The 15,078-nt window shown below is 45.6% G+C and overlaps 4 protein-coding genes across 4 annotated transcripts; 1 reads left to right on the top strand and 3 right to left on the bottom strand.

Moving 5' to 3' along the window:
- Nucleotides 1-1,524: 1,524 nt before the first annotated feature.
- Nucleotides 1,525-2,452, bottom strand: FOXG_21457 (uncharacterized protein). Its single transcript, XM_018401796.1, has one exon. It carries the CDS (start codon nucleotides 2,267-2,269, stop codon nucleotides 1,532-1,534), a length of 738 nt encoding a protein of 245 aa, XP_018253777.1. The 5' UTR covers nucleotides 2,270-2,452; the 3' UTR covers nucleotides 1,525-1,531.
- Nucleotides 2,453-3,819: 1,367 nt separating this feature from the next.
- On the bottom strand, nucleotides 3,820-4,899 carry FOXG_21456 (uncharacterized protein). The gene is made up of 3 exons (XM_018401795.1): nucleotides 4,728-4,899; nucleotides 4,536-4,671; nucleotides 3,820-4,482 (listed from the first exon to the last, which is right to left on the bottom strand). The coding sequence occupies exons 1-3, from the start codon at nucleotides 4,806-4,808 to the stop codon at nucleotides 4,178-4,180; spliced, it is 522 nt and encodes a 173-aa protein (XP_018253776.1). The 5' UTR covers nucleotides 4,809-4,899; the 3' UTR covers nucleotides 3,820-4,177.
- A 1,026-nt stretch (nucleotides 4,900-5,925) lies between these two features.
- FOXG_14149 (uncharacterized protein) lies at nucleotides 5,926-7,572 on the bottom strand. Its single transcript, XM_018394214.1, has 3 exons — nucleotides 6,997-7,572; nucleotides 6,320-6,915; nucleotides 5,926-6,261 (listed from the first exon to the last, which is right to left on the bottom strand). Exons 1-3 carry the CDS (start codon nucleotides 7,373-7,375, stop codon nucleotides 6,247-6,249), a joined length of 990 nt encoding a protein of 329 aa, XP_018253775.1. The 5' UTR covers nucleotides 7,376-7,572; the 3' UTR covers nucleotides 5,926-6,246.
- Nucleotides 7,573-11,544: 3,972 nt separating this feature from the next.
- FOXG_14148 (uncharacterized protein) lies at nucleotides 11,545-11,898 on the top strand (the record flags this gene model as incomplete). The annotated part of the gene is made up of 2 exons (XM_018394213.1): nucleotides 11,545-11,806; nucleotides 11,858-11,898. 2 exons carry the CDS (start codon nucleotides 11,545-11,547, stop codon nucleotides 11,896-11,898), a joined length of 303 nt encoding a protein of 100 aa, XP_018253774.1.
- Between the last annotated feature and the right edge of the window lie 3,180 nt (nucleotides 11,899-15,078).

Below are 15,078 nucleotides of genomic sequence, written 5' to 3'. Positions count from 1 at the left end.
TTAGATTTGTAGCATTCACTTTTCCGAATATTTTAACTTCTCAGTATGTGTACTAAAGAACCTTCAAAACATCTTCTTCATCAACAAAACATCACGCCAAATCAAGTTCAGGCGCTCAGGGGACTAGAACTTCACTACGATATTTCATATCAAGCTATTATTTACATACCCTGTGGTTTAGCGTAGGGGGAAGCTCAATACTCTTATCAACTACCTGCATCTTCCTGACCCGGATGAGCTGCCAAAGAGACCAGATAGATCTGCACAGCATCCATTCCTAGCCCTTCAGATTGGAGCAGAGTGTAAGCACTGTACTCTGCGGTCCACAAGCCATGACATACTGTCACGCCATCTGAAGAAAGTATATACCCGAGAGATCAATGGCTTAGGTACCAAGGGGAAGCGATGGCTACGCGATCATATGCGGGATAATCTTACTTTCCAGAGTCGGAAGGCCAACGACATTCAAAGCTCCTGAATCGTCGTGATCACAAATAATCAACAATCACTGCAAAAGAGTCCCGATCGATTCTTGTAAGCCGTCCTAGATGTTGTCAAGACATTTGCCCAGAAATTGGCCTCGGAGGAGCGCGGCCGCTTAGGTGAGCAGCAATGCTCATCTAACTTTGATGGAACTCTAGGAAAGAAAGAGCTAGGCACTAATTGGAAGCGACGCACTCGTTGGGATGAAACGTTTACTCAAGCACGACGCGACATGCTTGTGACAGATTCGGAGGTGCCCTTGACATTCGGTGCCTGCAAGGTGGCGCCACATAGCAACGAGCGGGGACGCGAATTCTATCCGGCAGGGCAAAGGAAGGAACCGGACATGCTGGTGGCAACTATGGTTATACGAATGCTCTGGTTGATAAGGAAAGAAGTATTTCTATGGGAGGATACTGATGAGAAGGTTTTGCCCGTTGCTAAGATAACGCAAATGATTGGTAAGTAGAACTAGTCTGGATCAAGGTGGCATTAGCCGGCTAGTAGTTTTCTCGCATTTTAGCATAGTATAGAAAACAGAGGTATCAACAATCACGGGCTGCTGAAGTTCGGATGGGTGGAATATAAGACGAACACCGGTAACCTTCGTCGGACGCCGTGAACAACAGAGTTGAAGCTCAAGTCAGTAGAGGAGCTCTGAGAGCCCTGAGTGCTTGATGCTTGCCATGAAAAACATGGGAATGTTCATCTTCTTGGTGTTTAGAAGCCATGATGAGGTTTCGGTAGCTGAATGTTGTTCAATTATTCTAGATAGACGATAGTAACGGCAAGAATGGATGACGAGGGCATACTGGCTAGATTTTCCTAAATGTATCAGCACATAAAGAGATAGAGCCGCCTATAAAAATGTATAATTAACAAGATAATATGTAAGCTCTATGAGGCGTATACTCCCAGAAGGAACAAATGGGTTTATTCACTAATTTATTAATAACGTTGACTGACAATTATTCTCTAATAATGCTTAGCTCGCTAACCCAACCTAGCCTGCACCCAAGAAACGCGATAAGCAGACGGAGCTGATTGCTTAGCAAGAGCTGCATTTCCCGCAATGCTGCTGAGAAATAACATTAAACACCTCGCATAGACGGTAACCTATCACCGAGTCGACCGTAAACCAGGATGGGGGCTGTCGTAATGAAGCCTGTTTCCGATTTTGCTCATATATTGCACGAAGGCCTTTGTCTTCGTATGATAGCTTGACATGACTTTCGCGTCTGAGAAGTTGGTTAGGATTGTCCAGTTGCTCCCGATGAATCACTAAAATATCGAGAGTAGACTTAATGCCCGCCGACATGTCTTCAAGGTTGTTGGGCACGTCGAAGATTGTGTCCATCACATCGTCATTTGGATCTTGTAATGGGCTAAAAAGAATCCTCCCCTGGGCGATTAATCCTGAACAAAGTAAGATGCAGCGAAATGGTCGGTCTGATAATATTTCAATATCCAGGATAACAGAACCCATGAGACTGCGAGCATCGGGGCGCCGGATCAAGGATCTTCTCGGCTGTTCCTCGTGATGGACTAGGCCTTCTTCTCCCGCTAGAACTGCTGGTGTTGCCATGATATGTGCTGTTACCTCGTCCAGGTAGCGATACATGTCTTTAGTTAGTTCTGCAATGATCTTTGAGAGATCGGTTCTATCAGGGCTAAAAATAGTAATTTGAAGCTCGACGCTCAGCTGAATATGGGATAACACGTCAGTTGCGACGTTTTCGATTCTCTGAAGGGGTCTTTCTGATGAGAAAGTCGCGTTTGCAGCCATGCAAGAGTCACTAACTCATCCTCAATTAGTGAGGCCCCTTCCAGTCTGCACCGTTCACCTGTATCTGCGATGTGAATGGTTCGGATCAAATAAAGCCCCATTTTCCCTGCCTTGATAGCGAAGGTGTAAGGAGCTGACGAGGAAGTGGGTGGTGATCCATTGTGCAAAGGCAGAGACTCTTAGCTAGGCTGATACTGTACCTAACACTGACTCTATTCACGCCTTTTCATCCCTTGGAGAATGTGGTTGGAGTCCTCTTGTATGTGTCGGATTTGATCAGATGATAAGCTGAAAGCTTGTCTTAGGCTACTGTGCGGGCGCGCCTTACTCGTCCTCGGGGCGGCGACCCTACACTCGCCGTCAATCTCGCATGCCCCTCCTTTATGGTGTTTATGCACACCGTGTTTCTGTTAGAGTTCTGTTCGAGATTGTCCTCGCGTTCGCGTGCCTGGTCATGTCCGTCACTACGGTGGCGAACGGCCGGAGCAGGGGGAGTATGGCCAGGTGGCCCTTGTCGAAGCAGGTCCTGAGCATGAACTGTAACTCTCCTTCGTGCGTAAGTTGCAACATGTGCGGACCCTCGATCATGTTCGTAATTCACATAATGGCCTTGAAGATGAAATAGATGAAGATGACCACCAAGTCCATAATCTCGATATCGAACTACTCCCTGGCCCTGATCGCGAAGATCACGCGACTTCGCACTTGTTGACGTGCCTGTCCCAGAGATTAATGACCCAGCCGGGGATATACAGGTCTAGGCCGTCGGCCTGGACCGTGTACGAGAACGGTCTATGCAGTTTTCGGGTCAGGCACTCGACAGCGACTATGTTCCTATACCCATTGACGTGCCTGTTATCCATGTTGTACCTGTCGTCGAGTCTGTGACGTCGCTTATGGCCATGGGCAGCTAGGGTTCATGGCGACGGTCGTCATCCTAAAGCTCGATGCGGGGTCCATCCATTTCAAGGGGCTGCCCAGACAGAGGAATCTACAAATCTTCAGGTTGACCAGGTCGTCATGTCAGGTCGGTCACATGCCCGGGCCCGACAAGAAGATATGGCTCGAGTCTAGCATCTCCTTGCACTTGCCGAGGATCTCGTGGTTATTTCCGCTCATCTGCCTTTTCATCAAAGCCCCGAGTTCCAGTTCCCGCTATACGACACGGCCAGGCACTAGACGGAGATGGCGGGTATAGAGTTATTGGTGCTCCAGCACCAGTCAGGGGTCAAATCATGCCTCGAGTTCCTTTATCTCTCTCTGCTCCCCTTGGTGAGCATCTCCGTTAAGTTGAACGTTTGCAGGAAGATGCAAAACTCTGTGGCTGTGAGCAAATCCATGATCGTGCACTTAGTCGGTCATGCACAGGTACCTCAACGGTGATAGGCCTGTGGCCTCCACGTAGGCCATTGTGCAGGTGTAAATAGACAGCATACCGTGTGTTTTCGCGACTCTGGATCATGATTGTCTGCTTGAGCTCGCCTGGCAGCGGGACCCTGAAGAGGTTCACGCCCCTAATGGCCAACTAGCGACGGAACGAGTTCGGGGCTATAATGATGTTGATCTTTATTTCGCCCTCAATAAGGTGTCTCTATGCGCTATTGAGCCATTCTGGATTCCCGCTCAGGCACCACAACTTGGACTTGTGCAGGTCGTACCGCGGCGTCTCGTACCCGACCAACGACATGTAGCTGTTTATGTACCGAACCCTGCGTAGAGGCTCGGGATCGGCCACGAATTGCATCTTGTTCCTGCGGGTGAACTCCTTGATATATGTAGTAGTTGATCTGCACGGTCATAGACCTGTCGTGAGAGACGCATTTGGACCAGAACATGAGGTTCATTTTGTTCTCGTAGGCTTCGTTCCTTTCCGCAACCTGATCCTGAAACCTTTATACCGAGACTGATCTATAGCAGGTACGTATAGATAAACGTGGACCCGAAACAAAAACGCGGCCGGGAACTGGGTCGTAAAGCCCGCGAGGTCGGCATAGTCACCGAGAGCCCGCGCACTTTCATCCTCCGGGATGAGAACGGAATCCAGAGCAAGGCTACCTGGCTATCTGACATCTTATTCACTGCTATAATGAGTTTCTTTCGTGGTTGAATGTCACCATTCAACAAAAGGGATCGTAGCTTTTCGGCTGATGAGTTCCAAGTTGATAAATCAGGGCCATCGACCACCCAAATAACATAATCCGGTGTTTGACTTTCTGTAGACAAAGTATCAGTATGGAATGAGGATAATACTGCAACGGTCAATCACTCTGAACAGTTACCAGTCCTGGCGGTGCGTAGAAAGTTTGGGCATATCCCTTCTTCTCATAAAACGGCACTATTTGCTGGAACTGATTAATACTCTCGCGCTCCAGCTCTTTCAATCGCAGCAACCCAAGCCCACACTACTCAGAGTTAGCATTCGTTGGGTGATCCAGAGCGTTGATTCGGGGTGTTATACCTTGTAGATAAGGCTTCCAACAAGCGTTTTCTTGCCCGCACCGTCGCAACCGAGGATATTCAGTGATATTTCTGTTGCCATGATGGTATGATCAAGCAAGTACACTTGTTTAAATAATTGTTACCTGGCGTATTATGGAAATCAGGGCGGGGTTAAGAAGAATTGCCTCATTATCTTAGGCTAGGTACAAGAGGTCGTGAGTGGATCTTTGGAGTCAATAATATTCCCGCATTTCTAATCCCACTTAAAAAGTCACGTGCGGCAGGCTTCAATTTCTCTATGTGAAGCCCAACTGAACTTATCACTCTATTTATCTTCAGCTTCTCAGCCAGTCCGAGGCTAGGATTCCTCAATTCCAGCCCATTTACGGACTTCCAGCGCAATCAGAGCCTCAATCACAACGCATAACAGGGGATAAAGGTAAAGGTACTAAGGGCGCTGATAAGATAAGGTTGTGGCTAGCTGTGGCTAGATGTGGCTTGGCTTGATGGTGGCCTTTGATTGGCCTGAGCTGGTCAACCGTCAGGGGCACTAATCAGCCATTGGCGCGATATGTGCGCGACTATATCATTCACGATGAAGCTTTTAGTCACTACACTATTGTTTTTTGCATTGAAAAATAGGTTTACTCAACACTCTGCTACTAGCACCCGTGAAACTCGAGTTCTACTATAGGTACCTGTAGGCCAGGGCGACAGGTCCCGGGCAGCCTTGACCGATGACAAGCTGAAAGCTTATCTTGGGCCATTGTGTGGTATGCTGGCTGAACTGTGGATATGAGACTGTTGTTTTGAGTTGAGAGACCTGGTGGTTGATGCATCGCGCGGCTTACAATTATGAGCAGGTCTATAGAAAGTAAGCGAATGAGTTTTCCACCGATGTTGCGATTTGAATGCCAATACAAATGCATGGTTTCAATCAATTATTGGCGAAGTAAATGAACATAGCTAAAAACTAAGCGATGGTCGTCGTATCCTCCCTCCTTTACGTGGGATATCCACTAGTCTATAGGGCAGGCGTCATCATGAGGCCTACCTAGGTTATGGGTTCATTATACCATAAACCTGGAGGAGAAACTAAATATAAGCCACTTAGTTACTCGAATCTTGCAAAATATCTTGTTACGTCTCTGGATTCTTAAAGACAGTTTCAGGGACCCTGAAATTAACAAAAATGATTCATAGTGTTAAAAACTTCTGTTCAGTATATATCAAAGGAAATAAATCTGCTGTGCATGACAATTAAGAAATGACAAAGTTGTTCAAAGAAAGGAAAAGCAGCACACTGCCGAACCACAAGGCAACTCAAGAGTCTCTATTTCTATCTGTGCGGCTTTTCGTTAAAGCATGTGACATTACAGCTTTGATAGCGGAAGTATTTTATATTTACTAGTAACGAATAGTCGACATGAACCTCGTGAGTAGCATAATTTGACGGATAGTAAGAGTCAGACACCTTTTGGTGGTTGGGGATCATACTGAGAATCACCCTATTCACGCCAGATACGAAAGATCCCAATTCAGCTGCAGATCTCCTGTGGTCTTGTTAGCGTCGAAGCATACGTATGTTGTGGAGAGGTCCTGCAGTAATACCTTGCGTTTCATTTGGAAGTCTTTATAGAAAGAATTCCAAATTATTCTTGCTGTGCAGTCTGCGGCACCACCTGTTGTATTTGTACAATTGGGCTGCAGTGCCAGGCGAAGCTCTTCATCCATATGGAGCCATGGCTTAGGCAACGGCCAATCGGAAAAGTGGACAAGCTTAGCCTCGCTATACGCTCTGGCAGGGTCCCAGGGCTCTATTTCGGAGCCCAGATACTTGGCATGGCTCTCGCTGCGAAATTCGCCGGTCAACAGGGCGTAACGACGATGCGGGAGGACCATGGCGTTGTTGCGATACAAAGAGTTAATAATCTCCATATCATAGTCGTTACTGGATGCCGCATCCATCTCGCTCATGATGCGGGCAAACTCTACCTCGGAAGGCTCAATAAGCATGAGCATAGTGGAAAGGATCTCCTTCATTGGGAACAGCCAGTAAGCCCGAGGCATAGCTACTGGTATAGACGGCAGAAAAAATAATTCATCCATAGATTCCAAGAGAACAGAGTCAGAGTCAATATAGAGAATACGACTATATTGAGTCTGGTTAAAAAGAAGGAGCTTGGTAAGAGAATCAGCCCACGTAGCTGGATCCGTGGGTAGCAAAGGTCAGTTTTGCCCTGGACCGATAACACGTCTAGCCTGAGGCTCTCAATATGATCACTTACGATCCGTATTATCCTTATGTCGAACCGTAATAGGAACAAGCTTGACATCGTACTTGTCGCGAGCTTTTGCAAGCAACCGAGCATTGCTGGATTTGTGATCTGAAGCTAGCATGTGGGAGGGATATATCATCACGCGATCCGCGCGACTGCGAAGGTGTTGCAAAGCCTCGAACAGCATGACCGAATTGCACAGGTACTCGCTATTGGTCACATACTGTGCATACGCAAAACGGGACCAATTGGTATTTATCACCATCTGATCTGCGAAAGGCTTGAAAGGATGTAGTAGGTGGGTAACGAGAACAATAGAAAAAATGAAAGATGTAACTGTCGCCCACTTAAGGCATCTTGATGTGAGTAATCGGGCGACACCTATCATTGCCGATTGCAATAAACAAGTATGATGCCCAGTCAATGCAAAGCGCGCCAGCTCAACAAGGTAATATGCGCTACAACCCCTGTTTTGAGAACCATGCCAATCTCTTTATAGCTGTTTCGATGGCCCAGTGGGTCTATACTATATGCTTATGTAAAAACTGGGAAACAAGCCGTCGCCAACGAGGTCTCAGAGGAGCCTGCAGCCTTTGACTGATACCTCTAATACTTGTGACCTATTCAGCCACCTGCGCCGTAAGGAGATCTCACCCAAGAACACTGGCTAGCAGCTCTGTCTAGAAAGGTCAATTGTTTTCATTACTCCGTTGGCAAGTGATCCACTTGGAAGCGGCATTTTTGTGGTTTCTTTGTGACAATTTGAGAAGAGGCTTTTGGTCTCCAACTCCTAACAATGAAGGATCAGGTCAAGTCTAACTTCTGAAGTAGTGAGCCTACATGTATCACTAGGGCAATTGCGTCCCTCCTTTGTGAGGTCCGGGAAGAAGCGGTTTACCCGACGCCTGTGGGTCTCAAGAAGTCGGGTCTTATTTGCATTCATCTTGCTCACTGCTTTAGCACGGTACCCCATTCGCACTACTTGGCTTGGCCAAGAAGTCAATGTCAGCATTTGCCTTAGCATGTGAACTCGGCTTATTGGTAGGACTGGATACTGCCTCGTATAAAAGTAATCTGAGGGACTCAGAAATAGCGCCAAGCTGCTCTAGGGCACATTTCCGTTACGTGATGACATTTGGGTACTAGCTGATGTTGCGAGTCCGTAAGAGGCGGTGCTGCAAATTACAGGGGCGCTACTGATTTCCGAAAGTTTATGGTCGATCCGGTGCTAACAGATCGTAGCAAGTGCGGTGACTATTTGATTCTTACATGTAACTCACCTTGTCATTTCCTGCGAAGGTGAAATGGGAATCCATATTACCTTGAAAATCTTATGAAATCATGTTCCCAGGGCGTTTACAGGCACGACCTACTCTAGATTAGTACCCTCGAGATGTTAAATATTTAAGTCATCCACAATTCCAGCTAACCTATACAACTGACCTGCCGAATGGCAACAGAGAACGTATACGTATGGTGATAGTTATTCATCAGTTGACTTTAAAAATTAAAAGGTCTATGTCTGCGTCGAGAGGATCACGGAGATTAGCCAAGGTGTTGAATCTGGGTTAAACAATGGCCGCTAGGTTAACGGGCTAGTTGCCAGCCAAATACCGTACAGGGTGACGAGAAGCTGGAACTTGTTGTCTTCCCACTTTCCGTCGTCTTCCTTAAGCCATCCATAGAGATCATGGAATAAATTATCTTTATCGTTTAAGGTAATAATATAATGAGTGCCCTTTTTGCTGTTCTGTGGAATATGTTACTTAACATATCCTGTAAATATTATAAAATATAACGTATTAATTGAATATTCTTTCTATTTGTTCCTTCATTAAAAGCTGCTATTACACGACTTCTACAAGATAGTATACCCGTTGCCTACTGCCCTTGATTACTGGTTGGTAGGGATCCGGGATTATGCCTTAAGATAAGGCACTACAACATAAAAGATTAGTAAAATGGTGTAGTCGCGACCTATTTTACTTATTAGCTGGCCTCAGCATCTCTTAAATAGGACTTTATATATACCATCTGTCGTTACACCGCCTTTTAGCCTGCTCTATATGCTCTACCAGATCGAACTCTTTGATCTTCTTCAGAAACATACAAGGGTCTCTTTCCAGATAGTCGTTCCAGTTGATCTTCATGCCTACTGCGCAGAAGTAGGGATTGTCGTTTTCCAAAAACTCTTTTACCCTCCTATCGTGTTCGGACTCATATATGAAGGGCTCCACTAAAGTGCGATCCCAGCTTGGATCTTCGCCGTCCCAAAGTCCCTCTATACGCCATTCAAAGTTCTTTCCTTTCACATTCTTGCTTGATAATTTATCCGCAGAATCAGCTTTAAATTGATCCTTTGCATCCCAAACACAGACATTGAGCTCCGTATTGGACTCTAACTTGTTGATAAACCTATCTGAATGTTCACCTCTTGGTATGAGAAAGTAGACTATGGGGATTGTTCGTATTTGGGAGTTTACTGCAATTTCCTCCATCTCATGATCCCCTTGTAGAAACCTTGAATAAGAAACTATCAGCAAGCCTAAACGGTGGAGCCGACGTAAGGTTTCGTGGTATTCAAAATGCTTAGGGCCACTATCAAGAAATGAATCTATCCAAAGGGCATGGATGCCATAATAATGATCTTCATCACGGCGGGCCGGCCCTATGCTGTTGAATAAACTTTCAATGGCCTTTTCGCTTTCCTTCATAAAGTATTCGAAAGCCTTTTTATGACGAGAAGTCTTTTGCAAAGATCGGGCAACCATTGTGTCTATAGTAATATGAATATTATAAAAAGTTAAATTTCAACAATATAAGTATTTAGGCATATATACTTGTTTTTATGTATTAGAGATAACGAGAGGGCTCTTTTATACATTACTCTATACTATATTATTTCTATTATTACAAAGTATATATTAAATACTTTTATCATTTGCCTTTCATCAACATGGGTCTTCATTTATAGCCTTTTCTTTAAATTACAACGTTTTCTTCTTTAAATCCTTAAATTAGTATTTTTGCAGCCACGTTTATACTGGTATCTGTATCATGTAAGCTATTGCAGCCACTTTAACTTTGGTAATGGATCGGGCCTTAATATAAAAACAACCACTTACAATATCATGTTTAATAACTCAGACACTATGGGCAGTCGGATAGTTATTATATCAGCATTAGCAGCCATACACAAAAGCAATTTTTAGTATGGAAAGTGGTATAAATGCGTTAATACTCATTAGGGTTAATTGTTAGTTCACTGATTCCAGAAGATTCCGTTTTAACGGCAGCTGACCTGGAATATGACGCTGCGGAACAAAAGTTGCTGTCAGATTTTTGCTGTCTACCTACTAGGTTAGCAGTTATTGGGGCTCTTGAGGCTCGAGCTAAAGTGTTTTTTCTTACAGGGATTCACCTCACCTGCCCGCTTTTCTTACATTGGCCCTTTCCTTGGCATGACGGAGGGACTGTTTACCTCCTGTGCACCGTGGGCATCCGTCTGGCCTTCTCAACCATCGCCCGGAACTCCCTCCATCTTAAACATACTGGCAGAACACCATGCCTCTGTCTACGGGCTTTAAAAGACATTTGGGGTGGAGAGGGAGGGAATTGTTTCGATATTATCTGAGCTCGCCTTGCCAGAGACGAGGAAATTGTGTGAGAAAAGGTTCCGAAGAAAGCAGAGCAAGCTTCTTGGCAATACATGTTCACCATGAAAACAAGTTCCTCTTTACAGACTCTTGGAGACAAGATAACAGATCTTCTGACAGACCAACGTTTCGGAGTCGTTGAAACATATGAGATGTTCGAAAGCGATCTCACCGTAATGCTTCCAAAGGCAAAAGAGGCTGCCCAACAAGCAAATGATGAAGACCCGAGAAAATCGTACATCATCCGTTTGGAGTGCCGTGGAGCGTCCTAAAGGCCTGATGAAACTGTTTCGTATATGACAACTCACCAGAAAGCCTTCCTCGACTCCTCCCACGAGGTCTTGCTCGCTTGAGCGAAGAAAATGACCAGAACCCACCTCGCATACCCTAGCCATCATGACCGCGATGATAACTGATTCTTCCCTACAGATGATTCTGTCAGGAACTGTCTTTGTATCAACTATATATGGTGCAGCAATTGTGTGGTACAGACTCTATTTGCACCCACCATCTAAGTATCCAGGCCCCTTTTGGTCATGGATCTCAGCGTTCCCGGATATTGCTACACTTCTAGATAGGATTGGCATATGAAATATAGTAAATACTATGAAATATGGTAAATACTATGAAATATGGTAAATACTATGAAAGACGGTAAATACTATATGTCCTTTCTAAACTATCTCCTCCTCTAGTACTAATACATGCTCTTTCAAGCCTAACCTTTCGCATCACCCCGAATAGTGTCTTGATAAATACTCCTAGTGGCCTTAAAACAATCTACAATAATAAGGCGAATGTCAAAGAGGCGGTATGCTACAAAGTATACCATTGTAATGTCCACGTTACGACGACTTGGATTAGTATCGACAACGCAACACATGCTCGAAAGAGGCGCGCCATGAACCATGCCTTCTCCGATAAGGCACTGCGCTCCTCTGAACCCTTCATTCATTCCAACATCGATCGATGGATTGAGTTACTCAAAGAGGAAATTCGAAAGAGGCAATGGTCCTGCTCATTGCACATGGCTCGATGGGCTGACCGACTTGTCTTTGATACTCTGGGGGATTTATATTTCGGTGAATCCTTTGGTACGAAAGAACGTGATAGAGAGCTACGGCACATCCCAGCGATTAGTCTTTACGTCCACTATTCATTCAGTAAGTTATGGGATATCATGGGTGAGGCTCCTGCTAATTCATGATGTTTAGATTGGCTACTCCCCTTGTACTTCCCTCTGGGCATGGCTTAAACCTTGAGGCTTGGACTATCTTCTCGCAGCAGCAGCACCTCCAGCAATGAGCAAGTGGTAAACATTTGTTGAGGAATGCTTTACTAAGAGAGCTCAAATCGAAGATGAGATGCAAGCACGATGTAAATCAGGTACTGAGAGTAGAAAGGACTTTTTCCAATATCTCGTCCTGGCCCTGGACCTGGAAACTGGAAAGGGATGTAGCAACGAAGAAGTCTTCAGTGAGAGTGGGTCTCTCATCATCGCCGGCTCTGACACGTCTGCCATAGGTCTCGCTGCTGCTTTCTTCTACCTAACGCGAAACCCTCATGCACAAGAGAAGCATGCGAAGGAATCGAGAGCTGCCTTTTCCAGTGTAGGCGGCATCCAGGGTGGCGCTGCCCTTCATTCTAGCCAATATCTTCGAGCTTTCATTCAAGGGACAATGCGCATGAGTCCTCCTGTTCCGACTGATATTGCCCCAGAGGTGCAACAGGTGGCATTGTTGTTGGCGGGAGATATATCCCGGAGGGCACGAAGGCCAGCACTGTGTCCTACTGCATGCACCACGATCCTGATATGTATCCTGAGCCATTCAAGTTTCGTCCTGAACGGTAGATTGTCGATGAGAAGGATGAGTGTAGTGATTCTCCTGAGAGTATCTATTTAGCTGAAAGTGCATTCATGACTTTCTCTGCAGGTCCCCGGGGATGTGTTGGGAAGAATCTGGCTTATCTTGAGATGAGTCTAACATTAGCAAAGACAGTCTACCATTTTAAGATCCGGCGTGATCATAGCAGCAACATAGGAGGCGGAAGCTCGGGTGCTATAAATGGACGTCGTATTGTTGACCAATACCAATTGTGAGACATTTTCGTTGCCATCCGAGATGGGCCTCTGATACAGCTTTCTAGAAGAACCTATATAGACTAAATATCCACTCTCGGTCTCAAGGCCACTCTTAACCGCTATAATTACTTTAAGTATATTTTACCATCTCTTTAAGAGAGGCTGTTCCTGTGGGGTGTGCAGGACGGATCGTTATTAGGCAAAGCCGCAATTGAAGTGTAAGATAAAAAAAACATAAGGAGGGCACCACCTGGCCCGACTTGCCCCTTAACCAGATGCTCAGTGTCCTCCACATACATCAAAGCGGATAACCCGTATTACCTATAGGTCAACGCCTTTGTTCAATATATCCTATTTTCACATATCTTTATACCCAAACAACTTCCATCTACCTTGTCAACCCTTCAGAAAGCTCTATAGTGTGCATACCGTGTTATACACTCAACCAGCAACAAACATGTGCATCATACCCGATATTACCTGGACATGTCCCCACTGCGGCACGAAAAGCGGCCACGAATATGGCCCGCTCCTTAAATGTAGAAACGCTGAGGCGGGAAAGAATTGCAGCAAAAGAAACAAGCAACCAATGGCTGGACCCAGGCCATGCCACAATCACAAACAGCTGCCGATAAAGGGGAAGGCATGGTACGAGAACCTCTGACAGAAATCGGATGAAGGCGGTAAGAAGAATGTCAATTGGGCAATTACTTTAGTTAAAATGAAAATTTAGCTCCACCTCTATCAACCATGAAATATCAAGGACCTGTGTCTTCAAATAATGCATCAATGTAAGCCAAGTGGATAAAATGCAAGCGGCAAGCTTGTGCCATCTATCAGGATGTGTCCAAGACGGACCTAACAATTAATCACTGTCAGCAGCATACCGTCTCCTCATATCTACTTGCTTCTTATCTGATTGTTGTGAGCACTGACGCCTATCACACGCCTTACAAAGAAAGAAGCGACTAATGGAGTGACTTTTATGGCTCTAGGCCTTCAGCATTAACTCATTCTATATAGTGTCTCAGAATGTAGAAGAATGCCGCTTTTGTGGAAAGGAACACAATTTGGACATGGGGAAATCACTTTAACGCGAGAAAGTATAGTCTGAGAAGAAGTGCGATGGAGTTACCGTAACTGAGATCCACCATGCGTGGATGCGCGACTGGCACGCTCAGCTCCTTTCTTAGCTCCAGCGGTCGCGGCAGGGTTAAGTGGTGAGGATGGTGTCTGGGCCACCCGGCCGGAACCGGTTGAAACACCGAGGGTTCCGTTGCGCACTTGTTAAGGATTTAGGTAAAGACAGGGCCACTTTCTTACTTGTATAGCAAGAAAGTGTGATGACAAAGGAAGGTTGGTGAATGTAAAACATAAATATTGCTAATAATGTATAGGGTAGGCTGAACCTGGATGGACTGGCTTCAGCAGGGGTACCAGAAATGTATAAATAATTCCTGCTTCCCCCGCCTGCCTAACAAGAGCATAAACAGTGCCGACTCTTAGATAGTAATGCTGCCATATACAGCCCATTCTAATTATAAGTAGAAGCGAAGCCTACTGTGCTCCTTGGAAGGATGCATTCTGCTGTAGTCAAGTACGACGTGTCCTAAGATATCAAGGTATATCATAAGAAAGACTGTATAGGTCATCTTGATTGCAGTTTGGAAACTTGAGTTTTTGTACCCCAGGGTACAAAGACAGACTCTCTCTGCTTAGAAATTCTACTTAGTAGGCGTCAATTTGTGCCCCAGGGTTGAAAACTATAGGCCCCCTTCCCTACAAGGCAAACTCCTAGTTTGTACCCTAGGGTTGAAAACTTCCAGAGTTTTCTTCTTCAACCCCAGGGTACAAACATGACTGCAATACTAATTGAAATTGAATAAACTTGGCTTGGAATGCTAGTTCGAGCCCTAAAGAAGAAATTGTAATTTAATTTGGCCGAGAAATGTGCTGGCGGCTTTGAACCCCTAGTCAAATTTGCCCACTGGAAGACTGCTCGTAGTATGTCGTGGTCATGGGAAATAGGGGCACCTCAAGTCGAGGGGATAGCGTACCGTATTTGGAAGCAATCACTTCCTCGTTATCATGGGGCGGCGCAGACACCACATTGGTTGTGATGCAAGGGTGTTTTGGCTCTTTGTCGAGCCCCAGCCAGTACCGGTTGGCAGGCTTGAACAACGCCTGGATGGAGGTTTGTGGCAGCTGGGCCAGAAAGAAGAAGCAAACTCCATCACAGTCGAGGAGTTCTCGGTCGAGATCGACCACGACGGTGTATTCTCGGAACAGATCGCCATGGGGTCTCACGTAGCCTGAAGCAAATAACAAGTCTTCTGATCCGGCGATTTCGGA

Source organism: Fusarium oxysporum, chromosome 14 (genome assembly GCF_000149955.1).
Source record: "Fusarium oxysporum f. sp. lycopersici 4287 chromosome 14, whole genome shotgun sequence".
Lineage (NCBI taxonomy): Eukaryota > Fungi > Ascomycota > Sordariomycetes > Hypocreales > Nectriaceae > Fusarium > Fusarium oxysporum.
The sequence above is the reverse complement of the archived record's forward strand: the minus strand, read 5'-3'. Positions and strand labels throughout refer to the sequence as shown.